Source organism: Paralichthys olivaceus, chromosome 21, assembly GCF_024713975.1.
Source record: "Paralichthys olivaceus isolate ysfri-2021 chromosome 21, ASM2471397v2, whole genome shotgun sequence".
In the NCBI taxonomy this organism is placed as follows: Eukaryota; Metazoa; Chordata; class Actinopteri; order Pleuronectiformes; family Paralichthyidae; genus Paralichthys; species Paralichthys olivaceus.
Window position 1 is genome coordinate 10,698,047 of NC_091113.1, and position 19,606 is coordinate 10,717,652.

General features: G+C 39.4%; 4 protein-coding genes across 8 annotated transcripts; 2 read left to right on the forward strand and 2 right to left on the reverse strand.

Moving 5' to 3' along the window:
* Nucleotides 1-117: 117 nt before the first annotated feature.
* ube2ib (ubiquitin-conjugating enzyme E2Ib) lies at nucleotides 118-5,181 on the forward strand. The gene is made up of 7 exons (XM_020083504.2): nucleotides 118-497; nucleotides 1,726-1,804; nucleotides 1,926-2,009; nucleotides 2,345-2,417; nucleotides 2,569-2,678; nucleotides 3,220-3,299; nucleotides 4,394-5,181. The coding sequence occupies exons 2-7, from the start codon at nucleotides 1,739-1,741 to the stop codon at nucleotides 4,455-4,457; spliced, it is 477 nt and encodes a 158-aa protein (XP_019939063.1). The 5' UTR covers nucleotides 118-497; nucleotides 1,726-1,738; the 3' UTR covers nucleotides 4,458-5,181.
* Nucleotides 5,182-9,293, reverse strand: LOC109627108 (interleukin-21 receptor). The gene is made up of 8 exons (XM_020083502.2): nucleotides 9,001-9,293; nucleotides 8,561-8,690; nucleotides 7,592-7,791; nucleotides 7,341-7,507; nucleotides 6,702-6,867; nucleotides 6,419-6,524; nucleotides 6,235-6,313; nucleotides 5,182-5,910 (listed from the first exon to the last, which is right to left on the reverse strand). Exons 1-8 carry the CDS (start codon nucleotides 9,098-9,100, stop codon nucleotides 5,551-5,553), a joined length of 1,308 nt encoding a protein of 435 aa, XP_019939061.2. The 5' UTR covers nucleotides 9,101-9,293; the 3' UTR covers nucleotides 5,182-5,550.
* A 1,452-nt stretch (nucleotides 9,294-10,745) lies between these two features.
* Nucleotides 10,746-16,637, reverse strand: LOC109626809 (tubby protein homolog). Of its 2 annotated transcripts, none has more exons than XM_020082976.2 (13): nucleotides 15,840-16,637; nucleotides 15,403-15,446; nucleotides 14,234-14,393; nucleotides 13,895-14,119; nucleotides 13,623-13,757; nucleotides 13,352-13,510; nucleotides 13,067-13,254; nucleotides 12,820-12,981; nucleotides 12,562-12,674; nucleotides 11,848-11,962; nucleotides 11,667-11,765; nucleotides 11,413-11,584; nucleotides 10,746-11,302 (listed from the first exon to the last, which is right to left on the reverse strand). In XM_020082976.2, the coding sequence occupies exons 2-13, from the start codon at nucleotides 15,442-15,444 to the stop codon at nucleotides 11,169-11,171; spliced, it is 1,704 nt and encodes a 567-aa protein (XP_019938535.2). In that variant the 5' UTR covers nucleotides 15,445-15,446; nucleotides 15,840-16,637; the 3' UTR covers nucleotides 10,746-11,168. The 2 variants fall into 2 exon arrangements, with proteins under 2 accessions (XP_019938535.2, XP_069374042.1); XM_069517941.1 differs by lacking the exon at nucleotides 15,840-16,637 and adding an exon at nucleotides 15,622-15,809.
* On the forward strand, nucleotides 14,878-19,604 carry cfap119 (cilia and flagella associated protein 119). 4 transcript variants are annotated; one of them, XM_069517943.1, is made up of 10 exons: nucleotides 14,878-14,895; nucleotides 17,020-17,075; nucleotides 17,176-17,210; nucleotides 17,299-17,364; nucleotides 17,439-17,602; nucleotides 18,112-18,182; nucleotides 18,291-18,407; nucleotides 18,498-18,549; nucleotides 19,204-19,287; nucleotides 19,392-19,604. In XM_069517943.1, exons 2-10 carry the CDS (start codon nucleotides 17,058-17,060, stop codon nucleotides 19,544-19,546), a joined length of 762 nt encoding a protein of 253 aa, XP_069374044.1. In that variant the 5' UTR covers nucleotides 14,878-14,895; nucleotides 17,020-17,057; the 3' UTR covers nucleotides 19,547-19,604. The 4 variants fall into 4 exon arrangements, with proteins under 4 accessions (XP_069374044.1, XP_069374045.1, XP_069374046.1 ...); XM_069517942.1 differs by lacking the exon at nucleotides 14,878-14,895 and adding an exon at nucleotides 16,839-16,888; XM_069517944.1 differs by lacking the exon at nucleotides 14,878-14,895 and having other exon boundaries at nucleotides 16,818-17,075; nucleotides 19,207-19,287.
* The last annotated feature ends 2 nt before the right edge of the window (nucleotides 19,605-19,606 follow it).

Below are 19,606 nucleotides of genomic sequence, written 5' to 3' on the forward strand. Positions count from 1 at the left end.
AAAAAAAATCATGTAAAAAATGGAGGAATAAACACATCGCGCCTCACGTGAGTTTCTAACACGTAAATACAAATCGTTTTGTTTTCTGAACACGTAACCCACTTAGCCACGGGGCGCATGCGCGATGAGCAACAACCGCAAAGGCAAGATTCACGGGTGTTTTCAACGAGCTGAGCGCTTTTGACAGAAGCTATGCTAATCTACTAGCATAGAAACTAATGAGCGGCTCGGCAGGCGGAGTCTTTCGGCTGAATCCACGACAGCCGGAGAGATTCATCCAGAAACCTGACGATCGACGCGCAGTCCGGTCTTCCTATGGCTATTTAAACGAAGACGGAAGTAAAGGGCGGATGACCATGTCGCTGCGTTGTTTGTGTGTCTAGCTGGGCTCGGAGCGGCTGGTTTTTCAGGAGGGAAACTTTACGAGCTTTAACGGGATCTGAGCACGATTAATTCATTTCGCTTAATTACCAGAGCAAGTGCAGCCACACTGAAAGGTAGGAGCGCGCCCCCGCGGCGCAGTGGGCCCGTTTTGTCGTGTATTGGGATATTTTACCCGCTTCAGTTTGCGCCATTTTCGCTAGTTTGGTAATGCACAAATGTGCGCCTTTTAGCTGTGGCGTTCTTTGTCTCTATTCTTTAATGGCTCATGGTATGGATCGTCTCCAAGCAACATCTCACACCCTCGTATGTGGTTTCGGGATATCCACCGTGAAGCGTCAGGAGGAAAAACAGCCCTCAGCTTTTCTCACCCCCCTGAAAACTGCGTTCAAATCAAGTGCTTTTGCGCATTTTTGTGCTGCATCAGGCCGTGTCCGACGCTAACAGCGCCAGCGCCTGTCGGGATGTAGCACGATTCTGGCGCACATGAGTTAGCTCGCCCGGCTAACCGGGTAGCTTTGATAGCGAAGTGTGTGGACGTTAGCGTTGACAGCGGGTTTTCACCGAACGCTCGGAGAACACGATACAAACCAGATGCTAACGGTGTCGCCTCCCGGGCCCCATGTGCGTTTTAAAAGAGCGGGCGCGTAAAGAGCGGAGAGAGCGGGTTCTGTGGACATGTCTCACCGCTGGCTAGCTTGGTTAGCCCTCATAGCTTTCCAGACATGTCGCTAAAACACGCTTTAAGCCGAGTTAACAATGTCGATGGGCATTAGTTAGCATTTGAGGGATCAGTGAGTAGTTGTTGCTTGTCTTGTTGTTTTCACTGTGACATGACTTCCAGAGCATCGTTACTATAGAGATCTTTATCATCACTGACAGTTCGTGATGGAGTTTCACATGCACTAGGACAGAGGATTGAATTTACTATTGTTTACATGTGTCTCACAAGGACAATGTGTGGTTTTCATCCTCTGTCACTTCACATCAGATCACTTTACCCTTGATAAAGTATAAAAGAAGGAGCCTACTTTCCATAGTTGCACATTTGTATTTACTTTGTTAGAATCATGTAGAAACAAACAAACTTCTTGTGTGGGAACTTCTCCATCAATCAAAACTGTTCAATAACACAAATAAAAGTATGCACTGCTTCTACTAGTTAATAATGATCATTATCGTTGGTTTGGACCCGAATGTTTATGTTCCATTCATATATAAAGCGGAGAAAAGCACCAAACATTCAAGCAAATGAATCTGTGACCTGCAAATGATTTTGTTTGCTTTTTGCTTTAATTGGCCAGTGTTTCCATTTGATTGACCTTGAATTCTTTTTCGTTACAGGAGTCCACACATCATGTCAGGCATTGCATTGAGCCGGCTTGCCCAGGAGCGCAAGGCATGGCGGAAGGACCATCCTTTTGTAAGTGGCGTATCGGAGGAAACACAATTTCTGGCTTCTCTATAAATGTCTTCTTTCAGCTTCCATCTTTCTATAAATACCGATGTCCTAACTGTTTGCACTCTTCTGTTTAATTTTTCAGGGATTTGTTGCTGTACCAACAAAAAATCCAGATGGAACCATGAATCTCATGAATTGGGAATGTGCTATTCCTGGCAAGAAGGGGGTAATGTGTTTTGTATATGTTTGCGTTGGGAATATGTTTGTCTTACAGAGCAGCTACTGCTAAATGAGCTTAATAAGACAATGACTTTCCTGCAGCTGATGCAAAAGAGTATGTATGGTTTTAATCAAGTCTTAGTACAATCACAGCTGTAGACGTGTCTTGCATTTCTTAATGTATCAGCAACATAGATAGTGAATAGAAATCCAAGCCACATTTAAAAGGCACAGAAGAGAGTCATAGTTCATGTTGTTAAAGTTAAACAGGTTTTATAACAACAAGGTCACTTCTGTGAATGTGACTTGAACCTCTGATCTAGCGATTGTGTGTTTCCTCAGACTCCGTGGGAAGGAGGCCTGTTCAAACTGCGCATGTTGTTCAAGGATGACTATCCTTCTTCACCTCCGAAATGTGAGTTGCACTGTCCTCTGTCCACCGTTATCAAAACTTTTAACATGATTGTGCTGAAGGGTTACTATAATCATTTTGAGGTAACACTGTCGTTATAATTGTTGTCTGTGTTTAGGATTGGTCCTGAAAGTTTTCTGTTAATGTGTTTCAGGTAAATTTGAGCCTCCGCTCTTCCATCCAAATGTGTATCCATCAGGCACAGTGTGCCTATCTATTCTAGAGGAGGACAAAGACTGGAGACCGGCCATCACAATAAAGCAGGTTGGGATTGCCAAGCACATCTTATTTACATTACTCTGCTTTTCTTAAGTCTTTTCTACTTTGGTTTCACTTTTCATCCCTAAATCAAGTCTAAACACACACTTGTACACTCACTTCAACAATTCTTTTAGAAAGAATGAAAAATCTAATTCATTTAGTGTTTGTAAAAAGTTTCAGATTTTGTCGTTTATCTTGTCATAATCAGTTAATTCTTAGAAGAAAAGACTGAATCAATGTGTATGGGACCTATTAAGCTGTTAACTACATTTATTGATGTTCAACTTAAAATTCATGCAAATAAAACATTGATTTTATTATTGATTTATTCCTGATTATTAATATTTTCAGCTCATCAGTCCATTAAATTGACTCTTTAATTGAACCTACGGTAAAACACCTGACCCACAACAAAATATTTGTTTTTTTTACAACCAATGGAACTTTCTTGACCAACAATAAGAGCAGTCATTTAAAGAGATGCAAAACAGATAAATAGCTTATTATGAAATAAATGTGTCTCATTGGTGAATGTATCCTATAGATCTTATTAGGTATCCAGGAACTCCTAAATGAGCCAAATATCCAGGATCCAGCTCAAGCAGAGGCTTACACAATCTACTGGTAAGTGTCACTGGAGTTAATCTCTTTTGAAACATGGTGCTGACAGAGTGAAGTGTGTGAACAGAACCAAATATCAGTTTTACACACGCAGACACACGTACATTGTATTTATACAGGGCTGAATCGAAACATGCAACATATTTAAGGTGGAGACCTCACAGTAATAGAGAGAAACGCAACACTTCCCAAATTAAGCAAACAAAAAAGCTCTTTAACAGGAAGAAACCTCTAATAGAGCCAGACTCAAGGTGGGTGGTCGAATTTATGAAAATTGCGGCAGAGGAAGAAGGATGCATCGTCAGTACTGATGGCGGCATGATGTTGCATGACAGTAGTAAAGCAAATATAGTAAAACATTCATTCAGTCAAGTGAGTAATGCAGCTGGTAGATATTTTGGAGGGTGAAGGTCATGTTCTGTTCGTCATTTCTGGGGAGAGCTCGTCTCAATTTACACAGTGCACGAGTCTGAATTTACACAGTGCACTGGTTTGAATATTCTGTGTGCACACTGCATGTGAGACTACTGATGAAGACAGAGTACAGAGCTGTAAGGTAGAGTAAATCCCCAAACCAGGCTCAATTAGGAAAGTTGTATAAGTTAACAACTTGGTTAGTCTTAAACTTGCAGATCTCATTTTATCATTACTAGATGAGATATATTTCTATGTTTCTTGAAATTTGTTTTCCTTGTTGCCATTGATTTGCTAACCAGCCCTGTTATCAGTCTCCTGCCTGATGAGAACACATCGGTGAATGTGACCAGGATGGTTAGTAATCAATAGGACGAGAGTCTAAAACATGTTTCACATTTAAAACCTACAGAGCCTGTGTTTGTTTGTCTGAAACTGAGGATGATGTTTTTATGTTGTGTTAAATATATTTTTTCTTTCTCTGTTTAACACCTGTCTGAAATGTGTCAAGCTTTACAGCATGAAAAGAAAAATTACAAAATATCTGAAAGGTCTCCTGGTTTTTTGTTTTATTGGTCAAAGGTACATTAAACATGTTTTGATAGATGTGAGAATATCTCATATCTGATCTTGAGGAAAATATATCACCATGGTAACTCAATTTTTTTTAAACTCCTTTGCAGCCAAAACAGAGTAGAATATGAAAAAAGAGTTCGAGCACAAGCCAAAAAATTCTCCCCATCGTAAAGGAGAAGACTTGCTCCGCTGCAGCAGAAGGATTGAGTTTAACAAGAATCACCTCCCCTCTCAGTCTCTCGATGAATGTGCTCCTCTCACACCGGGACTTGCTTAAAGACTTCTATTTAAACTCCACACATTCTGTGCCATCCGCTCTCTTCTGACCTTTCATTTTTTTTGTTCTTAATTGCCGGTTGGCGCATAATGCTGGGAGGGGATGGGTGCTTCAGCACCCTGGTTATTTCTTTTTAAACAATAATTGTCTTATGTGGTGCAAGGGACACAGCTCGGTACCAGTTTCATCAACACAATGCAAGCTGGCTGTCATCAGTGTTCAAGGAAGAAAATGTCTCTTGTTTATTTTGCTCTTTCACAGGGTCTATTCCTTTGTTTCCCCCTTTTATTTTCCATCAAATTAATGTAAAACTAGCTTCTTTCATTGTCAGTATTTCAACTGCTGTATAATGAATGGCACTTTTATACTGTTGTATCTCACTAGTGTCTCTAGATGGCTCTGTCTAATTCTCTTTCCCAGGTTTTCTATTCAGCATGCTGTAATATATGATAGAATCTGCTGCCTTGGCTGTCTTTTTGTTATTCAGAGTGTTTGCTATGGAATAAATAAAAATGGCCACAATGACTGAGGCAGGTAGGCTTACTTCTGTATCAGACTTTAAGGTTATATGGTGCTTTGTTCATGTATGTGTTGGCGTAAATAAAACTTTCTACAAAATGTTTGCATTTTCTTTATTACACGAAGTAAATACAGTAAGATCATGGCAGGTAGAAACAAAGCAAAATAGTCCCTCGTGCAATAAGTCTAAAATGTTTTTTCCCCTCAAATCTGCGACAGCTATTTATTTTAGGGTGTGTAATATAAAGGTTATACATTTATTTCATTTACATTTCACATAATGCTGTAACAACATATTTGCTGGTTTCACACCACCTCACTATGAAAACTTGTAAAGCATTTACAGTAGCAGATTGCAGCGTTGTGAAGAACTACATGTGTCTGTAGTTTAAACTCAAGGGACCAGCTTTATTTTAAACTAAATTTCCCACTATTATCCTGCTCCACTCACTTCATACACACTAATCTTTATGTTTCCCCAGTGGCATCCATGCTTGTTGACAAACTCTCATGATGCCCTGCTGTGAATGGAATAGTCTGCGTGAGGGTGCAGTATTTATTACCGCACCAAAGAGAGTCCTTCTCTATGGAGGTGTCGCTGCACAGCCAGCACCCAGAGTCCCCCTCTGCTGGGCTCCCTGACTGATAGCAGAGGGTCAGACTCCCCAGAGCAAAGTTACTGTACATGCTGCCCTCCATCAGCCGGTGGTGAAAGTGGGGCTGAAGCTCGTCCTCTGGGTCGTCTGCACACTTTGTCAGGGTGTCGATTTGGAGCGAGGCCTCTGCTTTCAGCGTGTCTGCTGTGCCTTCTTGTGTGACCACCCAGATCTATGGTTAAAATCATAGTTAACGGTTGTGTGTAAGATTTAGGTGAAAGGATCTATTGGCAGAAATTGAATATAGAATAATCCTAGTGATGTTTTCAGTATTTTGTTTCATCTAAGTGTTGTTTTCTTTATCCTAGAATGAGCCCTTTATATTTAAATACTAATCAGAAGCACAGGTTTTCTTTCATGTTTGGAAGGGGAGGGTGAGGTGAACAACTGCAACATGCAACTTCACCACTAGATGCCACTAAATTCTACACGCTGAACCTTTAAACACAATCTCAAGACATAATCTCTATTATTTCATATGACAAGCTTAATTTACCTTGAAATCTCCTTGGCAATCAGAGTACAAGGTGTGGAAATAGGGAGCTGGAGTTGGGATAAATGCACTCTGCATCTGTCTGTAAGTATGAGGGATATAAAGATTATATTTAGTTTATTGATCTCAGTAAGTTGCTGTACTGTGGTTCAGGATTTGAGGAGGAGGAGCTTGAAGAGGGACTTGCATCTTTACAAGAGCGTAGCATGTAAGTAGGATGAGTGGCACCAGCACACATGAGGCGATGAACACCTTCTTCCACAGCTCTGTAATAAATGTGTTTCCGGGGAGATCTGCAGGGAAAGGAGTGAAGCAGTGGAAATAAATGCACGTGGAGACGTTTTAGAAACACAAAATGCAGCTTTCTCACCAAGTTTCCTTCATCCTGATGGAAACAAAGAAACTCACTGGTAAAAAAGACAATATACTCTGTGCTTTGCAGAGGATTTGTTGGTGACAATGGAACTCACCAGCCGGCCCCGTCTTCCAGTGAACCTCAGAGGACCAGTCGCTCCACTCTCCTTTGTAAGACACATTGTTAGGACTGGACCTTACCCTGGCAGTGTACTCGGTGTCCAGCTCAAAGATCTGATCATCCACAGAATAGTTTGTTTTTCTAATTTCACGTAAGATCACCTGCAAGAAAAGAGAGTAGGATCTAATTAAACTACAGAGAGGAGCTAAATGTCCTGCACAGGGCCCCACACCTTTTAAATCTCTTCTTAATACTTTATTGTATAACTAGTAGAGCGGTTGAAACTATCTCGTTATATTTTCTGTTTTGGATTGTATTACTTGCATCGTCTGTTTTATTGTACCTTTGTTTTAAAAATGTGCTGGGCTATTATTATTATTATCATTGGAAATTAGAGATAATTAATTTACTCACATTTAATATGAGAGGATTAGTGAGTAAACGTTAGTGACTGAATCAATGATTTAATTTTTAAAAAAGAGTTAATCCTACAAAATGATAAAATAATGATTTCATAATTGACAATATAATTTTTATCTCTGCCAAGACTTTTTTTTTTATTGCTGTTTGAAACGTGGTGGAAAGGAGGCGTATGGGCCAAGGAAAAAAAACATCAATTATTCTCTCAGTTGACCTCATTGTTGTCATGTTTGTCTCCTCTTCTGAAGAAATGTAGCTGATACTTGAAGGTGTAGACCAGATACGTGTAAGGCGAATATTCCTCATAGGTGCTTCTCCAGGTGAAGTGGTGTCGACCTGAGTTGTGGCTGACTGTGAGGCAGCATGGTGCATTTGGTTTAACTGTGGAGAGGACACATCACAGACAAACATCATGCACCAAAACACACACATATGACAACAGGCCGAAATCAGTTTGGTCCTTACTGTTTGTTACAGGTATGTATTCGCCATCCACCTCCTTGCACCTGTTAGATCCAGCATTCTGGTTGGGACAGAGTGAGATTGTAAAAGTGTCTGTGTCCGTGAAGATGTCTGGATAATCGTCGCCAGGCATCAGATCAGATGTTTTAACAGAGCAGAAATAATCCCTGTCTGTGTTTGTCAGCATACACTGAAACGTCTTTCTGCAGGAGGAGAGGAGAATCACAGATGAGAGACAACAAAGTCTCATTTAAATTAAAGCAACACTATGTAACCAATGCTGTGCAACAGCTCCCTCTGCAGTCACACGTGGGGATTAATTCTGTTGGGCTCTGCAATCACCTGCAGCATTTCCCACAGAGTTAATCCAGTCTATGAGGGAACAGGGCGGGGGTGCATGCCCACAAAGGTCATGTCTATTCAGAGTAACAGGTTCACAGAGAGTGAAAGATAAGTTCTTGCATGAGAGGATTACAGCTCCAACTGTGAGCTCTGACTTTCTCTGTGGACGGTGAAAATATTATTATTAGAAGTGTAAAAAAATGGTTCAGTATGAAAATTTGGTGGGATAAATTAGTCATATAATGAATGAACTGGTCATATAGAGAAAAATCTAAACTAGGTCGGATCTCTGACTGTGTCGTCCCACACACTGAACTGAAACACGTTGGATTTTACCCATGATTCCCTGGATTCCTGAACCAGAAGAGCTGCCACTACAACAAATGCACCAAACTGTGTAGAATTCTTGATATTTTAAAAGATTTGGAGATAAAAGTTGGCTTCTTTATATCTTTAACAGATCTTCACTTCTGATTCTGGAGTGAATATAAAAGCGGCTCCATCCTCCCTGTTATTCATTTTAAGGCTGATATTCTGTGGATAAGAATTGCATAGTGTTGCTTTATGGTCATTTATAATTATTATGTTTCAGTTAAAAAAAACAAACATCTTAAAATAAAAGTTACTCACGGTTCATTCGTTTCTCTGAAAATGAGCCAGTAGGAGCTGTTGCTGCTTGAGGTGTTTTCTGATGGTTTCAGGCTCATCGTGCAGTTGATGGTGAACAAGTAATCATTCACACAGTGAAGATCGTGGCCGTCTACAAAGTAATTATGCAATCATACAAATCATTATAGAAGCATGTGTTTTATTTGGTCGGTCAGGAGCCAAACATTTTTACCTATAGTGTGGGTAAGGAGTAAGGCGTTAGATGTCAGTAACAAGATGTTAAAGTGCCCTCATGTATCCCCTTAGCTGGTAAATATCCACTTTTGTTTCCTCTACCAACAAGGACATCACATAAAAGGACATTAATACAAAGACTTTCCCCACAATTTGAGTAGCCCGTAGCTGAGCTCCTGTAAATTCAGAAATATTACAATTCTAAAGAATATTGGAAGAGACATAACCTGCGATAGGATTTCCATGCAGACAGATGATGTTGGCAAACACCAGCAGAACCACGTTCAGTGGTATCAGCTTCAGTCTCGATGTCGAGCTCCGATCCATCACATCACCTCGTCCCTGAGACGTCTGAACTGAATCACACCGTCGTGATGCTCTGATAAAAACTGTGTTTATTTTTTATTTTTTTACACTGATAGCCATCACTCACAGGTTAGTGATGAGAGAGGATGTGTTTTTTCTAAGAGAACAGTTGAGGTTAAGACTGCAGTTTGACAAACGTAGTCTCACACATACTGAGCACTGTGAGTCTTGTGTCTTTTTATAAAATGTGGTTAAGCAATAGAACACCTTCACCAGTAGTTGACCCTGTTTGAACTAACAACTGCAATACATCTGAAATGTTGAGAGTCTGCAGATGCATCATGATAAAACTGAGGTGCATTAAAATTCATTTCATTACCTCGTATTTACCAAACAGGCACAAAGCTGGAAGACTTTCATTTCAGCACTGTGTTGGGAATCGTTTTGATTGGACACCAAAAAATACACATGCAGAAAACTTGAAGGAAAGGTTGTCATGGAAACTCCTTTCTTGATAGCAAAAAACCCTTTAAAACCATATGTCGTTTATAATCACTCAGCTAAATTATGTCCAAATTGTTAACATACGTTATTAAGTATTAAAAAAGTAACTATTGGGTTTTTAAGAATAAAGATTTTACGTCACCAGTCCAGGAATTGCCAATTTGAATTAAATTGTGTATTTGTGGCTTTCACATTATGGTGTCTTGACAGCTGAGGTATATTCTATATATTTTTAAATTGACATACTTTGATTAAATAAGTATGTACATGTCTTTTTGCCTCTTTGAGTGATTTGATGTTGTCAGTTTTTCGAAATTCCCATGTGATGAACCTGAAACTAGAATATACTCTTCACTGTGCACCCTAAAGGTGTGTTGTGTAATGAGTTGTGTGCCAACAGGTGACCACAGAAGTTGGTCACATGCTATAGTGATTCTGTCTTGTGAAGTCGATATGCCTTCCTCTGAGGTTTGTGATTTTGTTGATTTAGAGTTTGCAAACCAACTAAGGTGCACACTTGCTGATGTTTGATCAGTGCATGAAGATATGCAGCAACAGATAAGTTGTTGTCAGAGGAAGTTGTTGTCAGAAAGCTGACACTGTGCCAGTTTTGTGTTACTATGGCTTTTTTACGACAAAACAAAAATTGCAGTTAAGTACATTTTGCAAGATGTGTGGTCAAAGGGTGTGATGAATTGCTTTTCCTTACTTGTGAAGTGTGTGACTGTGAAAAACAAGTAAACGCAGCATACGAACATGCAGCTGCTCCAGTCAATGTGAAAATAGAGGTTTCAGTGGCTTATATCAATCAAAAAATATCTGTGTACATTTGATCTATTATATCACATATATATCTATAATAAGATAGAAAGACATAGACCTTTGTTCATTAGTTGTAACTGAACCCCACTATGTGTGAAGCAGTTGAGACTTGTGGTGAAAAGCACTTGAGATGAGATGTTGTGACACAAGTATTTTCAAGTTTCTTCATTGTGCAAGATCAAAAACCCTTATGCAACTAGTAGCTTTATCTGCATCTGATACACGTTTTTTTGACAAGAAATTCATCCGTCCATGAGATAAATACGTGCAGATATTGGAAAAAGCGAGATATGTCCCTTGAGGCTGTGAAGAAATCTGATGAATGACGATTGCAGCCACATAAATTTGTATTTTTCATGGGATTTGAAAAATGTTTACTGACAGTTGAAAAAAATTGACATCACAGAAAACATTCTAATATTATTGAACACAGAACAGAGCCACCTTTGAGTTATTATCATTTAATATTTCACTGGAAGTTTTGACACAGTTGTCCTCATTATTTTATTGCACGACTCCTTAACGCAAATATAAAAAATACCATTAAATTCACTTGTACTAACTAACTTTATATGCCTCCACTTCAATATAAAATGAGTGGTAAGATAATCCTGGTCTCCTCAGAAATCCAAGTCTATATTTATTGTACACAAGGTGGACATGTGAAAAGTGATCCTGTGGAAAAGGATGGGTAAAGTTTTAGTTTCGAACTCTAAGTAGATGGAGAATCTAGTTGAGCACTTGAGGCACACACCAGCGCGGGTCACTCACAGGCCAGTTTGCCATCGAACGACGACAGGGTGATGGCAAAGGCCTGCAGGGCACACATGGGGAAACTGTAGTCCATGGAGAAGACGTCCTCCGCCACACGGCCAAACTGCATCACTATGTAATCGTCTGGGAGAGATAGCAGAGGGACGAGAGAGGGAGGAGATGGATAACAAAGACAGCTGTTTATCTCCTGGTTGTTCAGAGGACAGAGAGGATAAGACAGTCTGATCATTTACCGTTGTCAGGGTGGATGATCTGGAAGTTTTTCACTGAGGCCTGGGTGACACGTCCATGGAAGTTGAGCACGTAGGACTGAGTCTCTTCCTTCCAGCTCGGGGATTTGTTCACCAGCGTGACCAGTTTGTCCGTGTTGCCGTTTGCGTGGCAGCCCAGAAGAGTTTCGAGCTCCTGAGGGAAAATCAACATTTCAGTTTAACTTTTATGTCAGGTTTTAAAAGTTCAGGATTTTTTTTATTTTTTATTATCGTACATTCTTTGGGCAGATGGACACTCGCTCATCATTTCCCAGCATGCCGGGGATGATCACAGTCATTTTCCTTGGACCCTTGAAACCCAAAACATTCGTCTCCTGGAACGCGATAAACAAAGTGGGTTAAATTATTTTGTACGTGATCTTGGGATGTAAACATGGGATGTATATTTGGACTCACATAGAAAATTGCTGCCAGCTCTTGCCGCACTGATTCACTCTCTTTAATGAAAGGCTTTTTCTCTGGGTTTTCTCCACCATCATAGACTGTGAACTTTGTACCCAGGATATTGGACCTGTAGACAGACGGATCTTATAATACCTTTAAGACACATGATGCTGGGGTGAAACCTGGGGACGTCTACTTTGCCAAAATTAAAAACAAAAAGCTTTGGGGTCTTTATTTCTCCAGCATTTGGCCAATAATATCAGCTCACATGAGCCTTTCATAGACAAATCAGTATCTGATATAAAAACTTTTATTTAACAGAATACATTAAGTAGAAATGTAATGATTTTCTGAATTCAAGTTTTTAATATTGTCATTTATTTGTGTTTTCTTTTTATTCATTATTATTTATGATAAAGTAAGGTCCTTAAAATAATAAACTTCAATTTGATTTATTTTTTACAAGGAGCAGATAATCAATGCCAAATTTAGCATCGGCCAATATGTCGGTGTTTGTATTTCTATTTTACTATATAATATAATAAAACCTAAAATCTTAATATCCTAATACCCTGTATCTGAAACGGTCCACCAAAATTTGATGGGCACTATTTATGTTTAAGTAAAATCATGACAAAATAAATAAAAGAGTTTGAGGATTATTCCAGGAAGAAATCAGCATCGCAAACTGAATATTTTCACATAGTAGAAAATATGATGTCATACCGTAGTTTTCCAATGTAGCAGTTTGTGTCTCTGGACAGATTTGTTGGATCCGTGGAAATGAGGTAGTTGGATGTTTTACACTTCTTCCTTTTTCTTCCCGCCATTAGAAACACCTTGGAAGTGGCAGCGCAGTGAAAAACAAATTGTAGAAGCAGAGGAGAAGTTTGATGGAGAAATGACAGCTCATGAGAGGATGCTAATATTATCAGAGCTCAAATCTACACAATGATTTGGTTCAGGTTCTGTGAGCACACTCACCCTCTTCCCATCCTCCTTCTCCATGTGGAGGTAGTACGTCGGGTAGATGCCCTTCTCCACACCTCTCCTGTCCCTGGTGACCCTGCACTGGATGGTTACGTCTCTGGGAGCAGGACGCAAAGCAAACTTCTCCAGATCCTCCACTGACATTGGAGAGGTTGACTGAAATGAGAAGAAGTAGCAATGACTTCACTAAACAAACTCATTATGATTCTCTAAACATGTTTTCTCCCGATTAACGACTCACTCTTTCATTCGATTCGCTGCCTGAAGATGAACTCCCCCTGTAGTTGGAGTTAAGCGACGCCAGACTCGGCGTAGTTTTCTCAGATTCCTTTGTCTTTTTCTCCTTTTTCTCCCTTTTCTCCTTTTTCTCCTTTTTCTCCTTTTCCTGGATTTCCTCGTCTTTCCTCTCGTCACTTATTTGGCACCTGGCTGTGGAGTTCAAACACGCAGCGACGTTCTTTACAAATAATAAGAAATATATACTTTACTGTTCTGTTGATCACGAGAACAAAGGGTCCACACTCACACGTGTCGAGTTGTTTTTTCCTCTTGGACGACTGAGGGTCCGGCCTGTGGGACCTGTCGTCCTCTTCATTGTCACTTTCATCACATTTCTTCTTCTTTGGCGTTGCCTCCCCCACCACAGACTCTGTCTCCTGAGTCGAGGTCTCCTGTAAATGCGTCTCTGCAAAAGACATTAGATCTTAATGTAGAGCCCTACATAAGTGAAAATACATTTTTCTTCTTTAAGAACCTTGACATTGTCCTAATAATAAATTCACAAACACTGATGTTACTTTTGGGTTCTTTGCTTGTCTTGTTTGTCTTCTGTGAGTCTTCAGATTCTTTCACTTTGTCCTTCGTCTTTGCTTTTTTCTCCTTTTTCTCCTTGTCTTTCTCCTTTTCTTTCTCATTCTCATTCTCTTCCACCTCTGAAAATAGCAATGATTTCCAGATGAATCACTGAGTAAAACAAGGTGTCTCCCAGCTTTAGATTAATAAAAAAAAAACAGAACTTACACACACTTACAGATTTCCAGACCATCTAAGCGCCAAAGTTTACACGTACCTGTCTTTTGTTTAGCTTTTTCCTTTTTCACATCTTTCTTCTTTGTCTTTTTCCCCTCCACCTGGGCATCGTTCTCCACCTCACACTTCACCTCAGACTCTTTGTCAGTTTCCAAGGTCATTTTTTGGGGAGTAGCCGGCATCTCCGAAGGCGTTTCCTCTAACGTCTCACATTCACCCAACGTGATCACATCCATTGGGTTATCATGGGCATGCTCGACTTGATCTCCAGGATGAAAAGAAACAAAGAAGAAACACTTTAATACTATTTAAGAACATTGCTAAGCGGTAATTTATAAAAATGCCTGCGTCACAAATGATGAATTATTCTAATACCAACCACTCAGGGAAGCGTTGCTCAGGGATTGGCTGATCAACAGAGGTGTTTCATCAGATTGGGCGGCTTTGTGCTTTCGGTTCTTTTGGCGAGTGTCCCAGTTGGTCGTCACCATTTGAGAATCGGCCCTCTTCTTTTGCTGCTTTTTGATCAGAAGGGTTCTCTGCAGCAGAATGAATATTAGACTGTCAACTCTTGTCTCCACACAGGTAAAATTACATTCAGTTTAAGGGGTTCTTCCCTGACTCATAACACATCCTTCCACCAAGTTTCGTAGTTATCCATCCAGTAGTTGTTGCAATAAATTGACATAATGACAACATTACCTCCTTGGTGGAGGTAACTGGTTGAACCACATCAAATAGCTAATTTAACTGTATAGTCACAACTGTAAAAGAAACATCTGATCATGAATGTTAGATTTAAATGCAGGGACGCCATTGTTTCTTTTAATGAATAATAATACTATTTTTAGGCACAATAGTAATTGAGGATGAGTAACCACCGCTACTACTTGCATAACTGATTATCTGCTTTCTGGTGTAAGGTATTATATAGCACTCCAAAGGATGTAAGCCAGTAGCTGACATACGGTGGCGTATGGTAGCTCTACACAGCAGGTGGCTTTGACACAAGCAGCCATGATGTCTTGGGACTAAATGAAGGTCTGTGTATTTGCAAAGCTCTACCACAATTTAAACCACTTTAAATTGCTCGAGCTCCGGGCCTTTGCTCCACTGTGGACTATAATTATTATGTCATATATATATATATATATGCTAATGATAAAGAAACACTGCAAAGAATCAACTTTATGATTGAAAGTTATTTAAAATGCATTACAATTATTGCACCGGTTTAAAATAGTCAAAAACACACGCCGATATTTATTTAGAATGAATTCATACATTTTTATTCAGTCAAATTTAATATAAAACAGCAAGCAAGGCATTTATATAAATTCTATTTTCTGTAAGGACTGTGCAGAATCGGTTGTCGGCTACATTTGTTTGGCACTGCTGTTGAAATGTGTTGCTTGGTCTCCTTGTACATATAATCTCTATATGATTAATCTCATTAATGGTGAAATACCATAGATGTAGATTCACTGGTAAGAAAGTACATCATGTGCTATTATACGTAAACCACATCAGAGTTTGTTGTTTCTTTACCTGGTTGTCCAGCTTCTGTTGTCGTATATCCGGCTCCTCCATGTCTGAGCAAAGATAATCAGAGTTATCAATAAGCAATCAAGAATATTAATATATATATATATAAAATAACAACAGATGAAATCCAGCATCAAAGTTCAGTGTCTACAAGAAAAAAAAGCAAACAGACTAATTAAATGGCAGCAGTTTGACAGTGGCAGACACTGACACTCTGCTCACCTGCATGTGGCAGAAGGCAAAGTGGATTAAAAGGGGATAAAGTTCTTAAACTGCAGCGAACAGCTCGGTCTGTCGTCTCAGCCTCCCCGTGGCTGCAGTGTGGAGATGCTGAGGCCTTGGTGCACTCAGATGAAACGTGAGAAAAAGGAGCAAAGAGCCAGTGCTGTGTGTTTCTGCCCGCTGCATCTCTCTGTCAGCAGCCAGTTTGTGGTACTTACCCGGGGCACAGGCGGTCAAACAGGGACTCCACAGTGGCAGCACATTTCCACAAAGCTCCAGAGAGTTGTCCTGTGTGTGTCAGTGGTCACACAACATGTCCCCTAGAGAGCCTTTAAAATCACCGACAGCTCCGTTAGCTAATAGCAGGCCACCAAACAGCTTCATCTCGTTGCTATGGATACAGTGACCATCTGCTGTCATGACAACCATTTTTAGAGCAGACCGTAGATCTGTATTCTGAAGATATTTAATGTTATCATTGGATATTCTTTTTGCATACGAACAGATTCATAAACTGATTCCCATATATTTGTGTCATGATCTCTTACCACTGAAATTAATGAAGAAGAAGAAACTGTGACTTAACAGAGGAACTCCTCGTTCCCCTCAGTGTGTTTCACTTCTGTTTTCTTACACATTATTCTAAATTCATATCATCACACTCATGTTTAATCTTTGTACACTTCAATTAAGTTGTTTTGAATAAAGGGAGTTTTTTCTCTCCACAGTCGTCACAGCGCCTGCTCGTTGTGGGAACTGTTGGGTTCCTCTATAAATGTTATGGTCTTGACCTTACTATGTTACGATTTGGCATTTTAAATTGAACTGAACTGAATACCTATTATTTTGGTTCATACACTTTTCTGCCATGGATTTTTTTGTACCACCTTGTAACCTTGTTTAGTGATATACAATTACAAGTTATTATTATTTCTATGATATGGAGAAATGACAGATTCATACCTGTTCACGAATGTAAAATGAAATGCTTTGCTTCATTCAGCAGGAACATTGATTTGATTCGATATGCAATGAAACAAAGAGCCATTAAAAGTAAACAGCTTAATAGCATATGCTAATAAATACTGTGTATTTTATTTTACTTGCATTAAAATCTTCTCTCTGTTTTGTACTCACTTGTGTACATGGTTGTTGTTGTAATTTCTCTCGTGATTAATAAAGATTTAGAAAAAGTGCGTGGCTAACGTTGCTAGGATACTGGTTAAACCGGAAATGGCTCAGCTGTCCTGAAACCTTTTTGCTCGATGTGAAGTTAAAACTTATAAATACTTTTTCGCGGTAGAAAAGGACAATTGATCGCGTCATTGTTTTCAAGTAGAAAGTATATTTTGTGTTTTGTGAGTTTATTTGTAACAGAACTTCTCCTTTTTTCTGCAGTTCGCTCGTTTTTATCTCGTAATCCCGCATCAGAAAAAATGGACGCGACAATAAAGGTAAACTTACACATATTCTATCTTTATTGGATTCAACTGTTTTTCAAAGTATTGCCTTGTAATGTTTCGCATATAAGATGAGTGTCTTTTTATTTTCTAGCTCCCACAGGCCCTCAAAGCTAAGCTGATGCTATGGTGAGCATCTGCACTGATGATGTTCATTTGCATTGTTTGCCATGACAATGTGTTGTGTCACAATGAATCCACTCCCTGATGTTCTCAGGACGGATGCAAGCTTCCACGACATGGAGGAGATCGACAACACGCAGTCTGTTCCTGACCTGGAAAGGTTTCTGCCCCCCACCAGGAACAACACATCATGTCTGACTTTAGTTTTCATGACACGCTTCTTCTCCCTCTCAGAGTTTTATGCAGAGTGTTTGGAGTTGACCTCGCTGAACCTAAAAGAGGAGTTGTGCTGGAGCTGTATGTGCAGACTGTGCTCTTTTGCAGGAAGTGCAGCTTCAATAAGGAACAAACTTCTGCTGTTCTGTCCATCATCAAGTCCGTCCACGAGGCTAACATAGGTAATAACATCAGATTATTATCACCACTCTGCAGTAGTAGAGATGGGAGGATGAACTGTGGTCTATATTGAGTATTAGTACATTTCCAGGTCAAGTCTCTGAAATAGAAGTGTTTGGATTTAATTCTCTCAACACATCCCGACATCAGATGTGAAAATGAGCCAAGTGTTAGATTTATGACTGTTAGTCGGGTCACACATTATCTAACATTGAATCATGCACTGTCAACACTTTGAGTACAAAAACAATATTTTGGTGGTGGTGAGCACAGGTCATCTTATCTTTTCCTGTCATCCATGTCGTGTAAAGATTGTAAATGTATATCAGATCAAAAATCTCATCTACCATTTAAAATGGTAAACAACAAAAAGCCTCCAATTTAAAATGTATAAGTCTGACTTCTGGTCTCTGACTTCAACCTCTGCTGCTGGGTTAGTATTAGTTCTATTTGTTCAGGTAATTCATGAAAATGCTCTTTTTAACTTGTGTTTGAAAAACCTTTCTTTCAGAAACACCACTCAACAACATAGAACAGTGTTTCAGTTACTGCAAAGAGCTTCTGCTCTGCCACTCTGTCAGGGTGAGTAAATGTTCCACTTTGTTCCACTTTCATCTCAACACCCACAGATTTGATGATAGTAAAGTTATTGCTTTATATCTTCGCATCTCTGTCTCTGCACGCTTCCAGCGACCCCCCTTCAGTATCAACCTCTTCGGCTCTAAGGAGGCTGACTTTATCCTGAAGTACATCTACAACAGCTACATGAGACACTACAAACTTTATAAATATATCTTTACCCCACAGGCAAGAGTACAAAGATTTGTTATTCAACACATATTGTTTACAACTGGTTGAGATATGCTAGTGTTGGAATCATGTGTTTGTTTTCTTCAGGTTAAACTTGATTTGTCACTGACTTACTCTGATGAGGATTCTTTAGCTACAGGTAATGATTCAAATTTTTTGTACCATCAAAGTTCTCAGGTGGTGAGGAAAAAGTTTGTAATCTCCTTTTCGTTCTACCTGAAACAAAGTGCTTCTTCAAAATGACACAAACAGGCTGAGAGTGAAAAGAGTAAAAAAGAAATGTTTTGAAAGTAGTTTCATAATTACAATTTACAGTTTTCACCAGTACCACATACAATATTAACTTCCAACATGTGCAATAATACTGCTTAACCTGTCCAATACCACAGGCTTTATGTGCAGTATTACTTTTATTCTGTTCATTATCATGTGTAATACTGGTCCTCTCTTACTTCTCATTACACTTATACCAATATTTTTACATTATTTTTTTATTCCATTGTATTGTTTTTTTGTTATTGTAAATCTGGGACCAGATCTGGCACAAGAATGTCCTAAACAAGCATTAATAAAGTACCGTCTTATCTTAACAAAATCATAATGACATTATGACAATGCAGCAAGGTAAAAAATTAAATACCTAATTAAATAAATGCCTTCATTTTCGAAGACCCACAAATCAATCTTTCTTTGCATGTTTTTTCACACAGAGAATAAAATACATTTCAAAGGTGACCAGATTTATTAACTTTTAACTAACTAACTTTTTTAAATGTTTTTTTTGTGATGAAAGAAGGAGCAGAAGCTTCACTGAAGAAAGAGGATTCCACTGACACACAGGACACGTCCCTCACAGAGCCAGAGGAAAGCATGCTCGGTAGGATTCCAAATGATAGCAGGACTGAGAGCAACAGTGCAGCAATAACTTTTTATAGTGAAACATGTTTATGTGTTTTCAAACTGCTTCCTTTCCTCACTCAGGTCCCACATCAGAACTGAAGGCAATGATCGAGACAGAAGTCAGAGAGCAGATGATGCGTGTGTCAGTACAACTTGACAAGAGAATGAAGGAAATTGCAGATCAGCAGCACAACACATTAGATTCTCCACACCCCAACCACAAGACCAAAAAATAACAGATGATAAAAGGGACAGCCAGAATGTTGATTTAAATGAAGCACTCATACAAAACCACA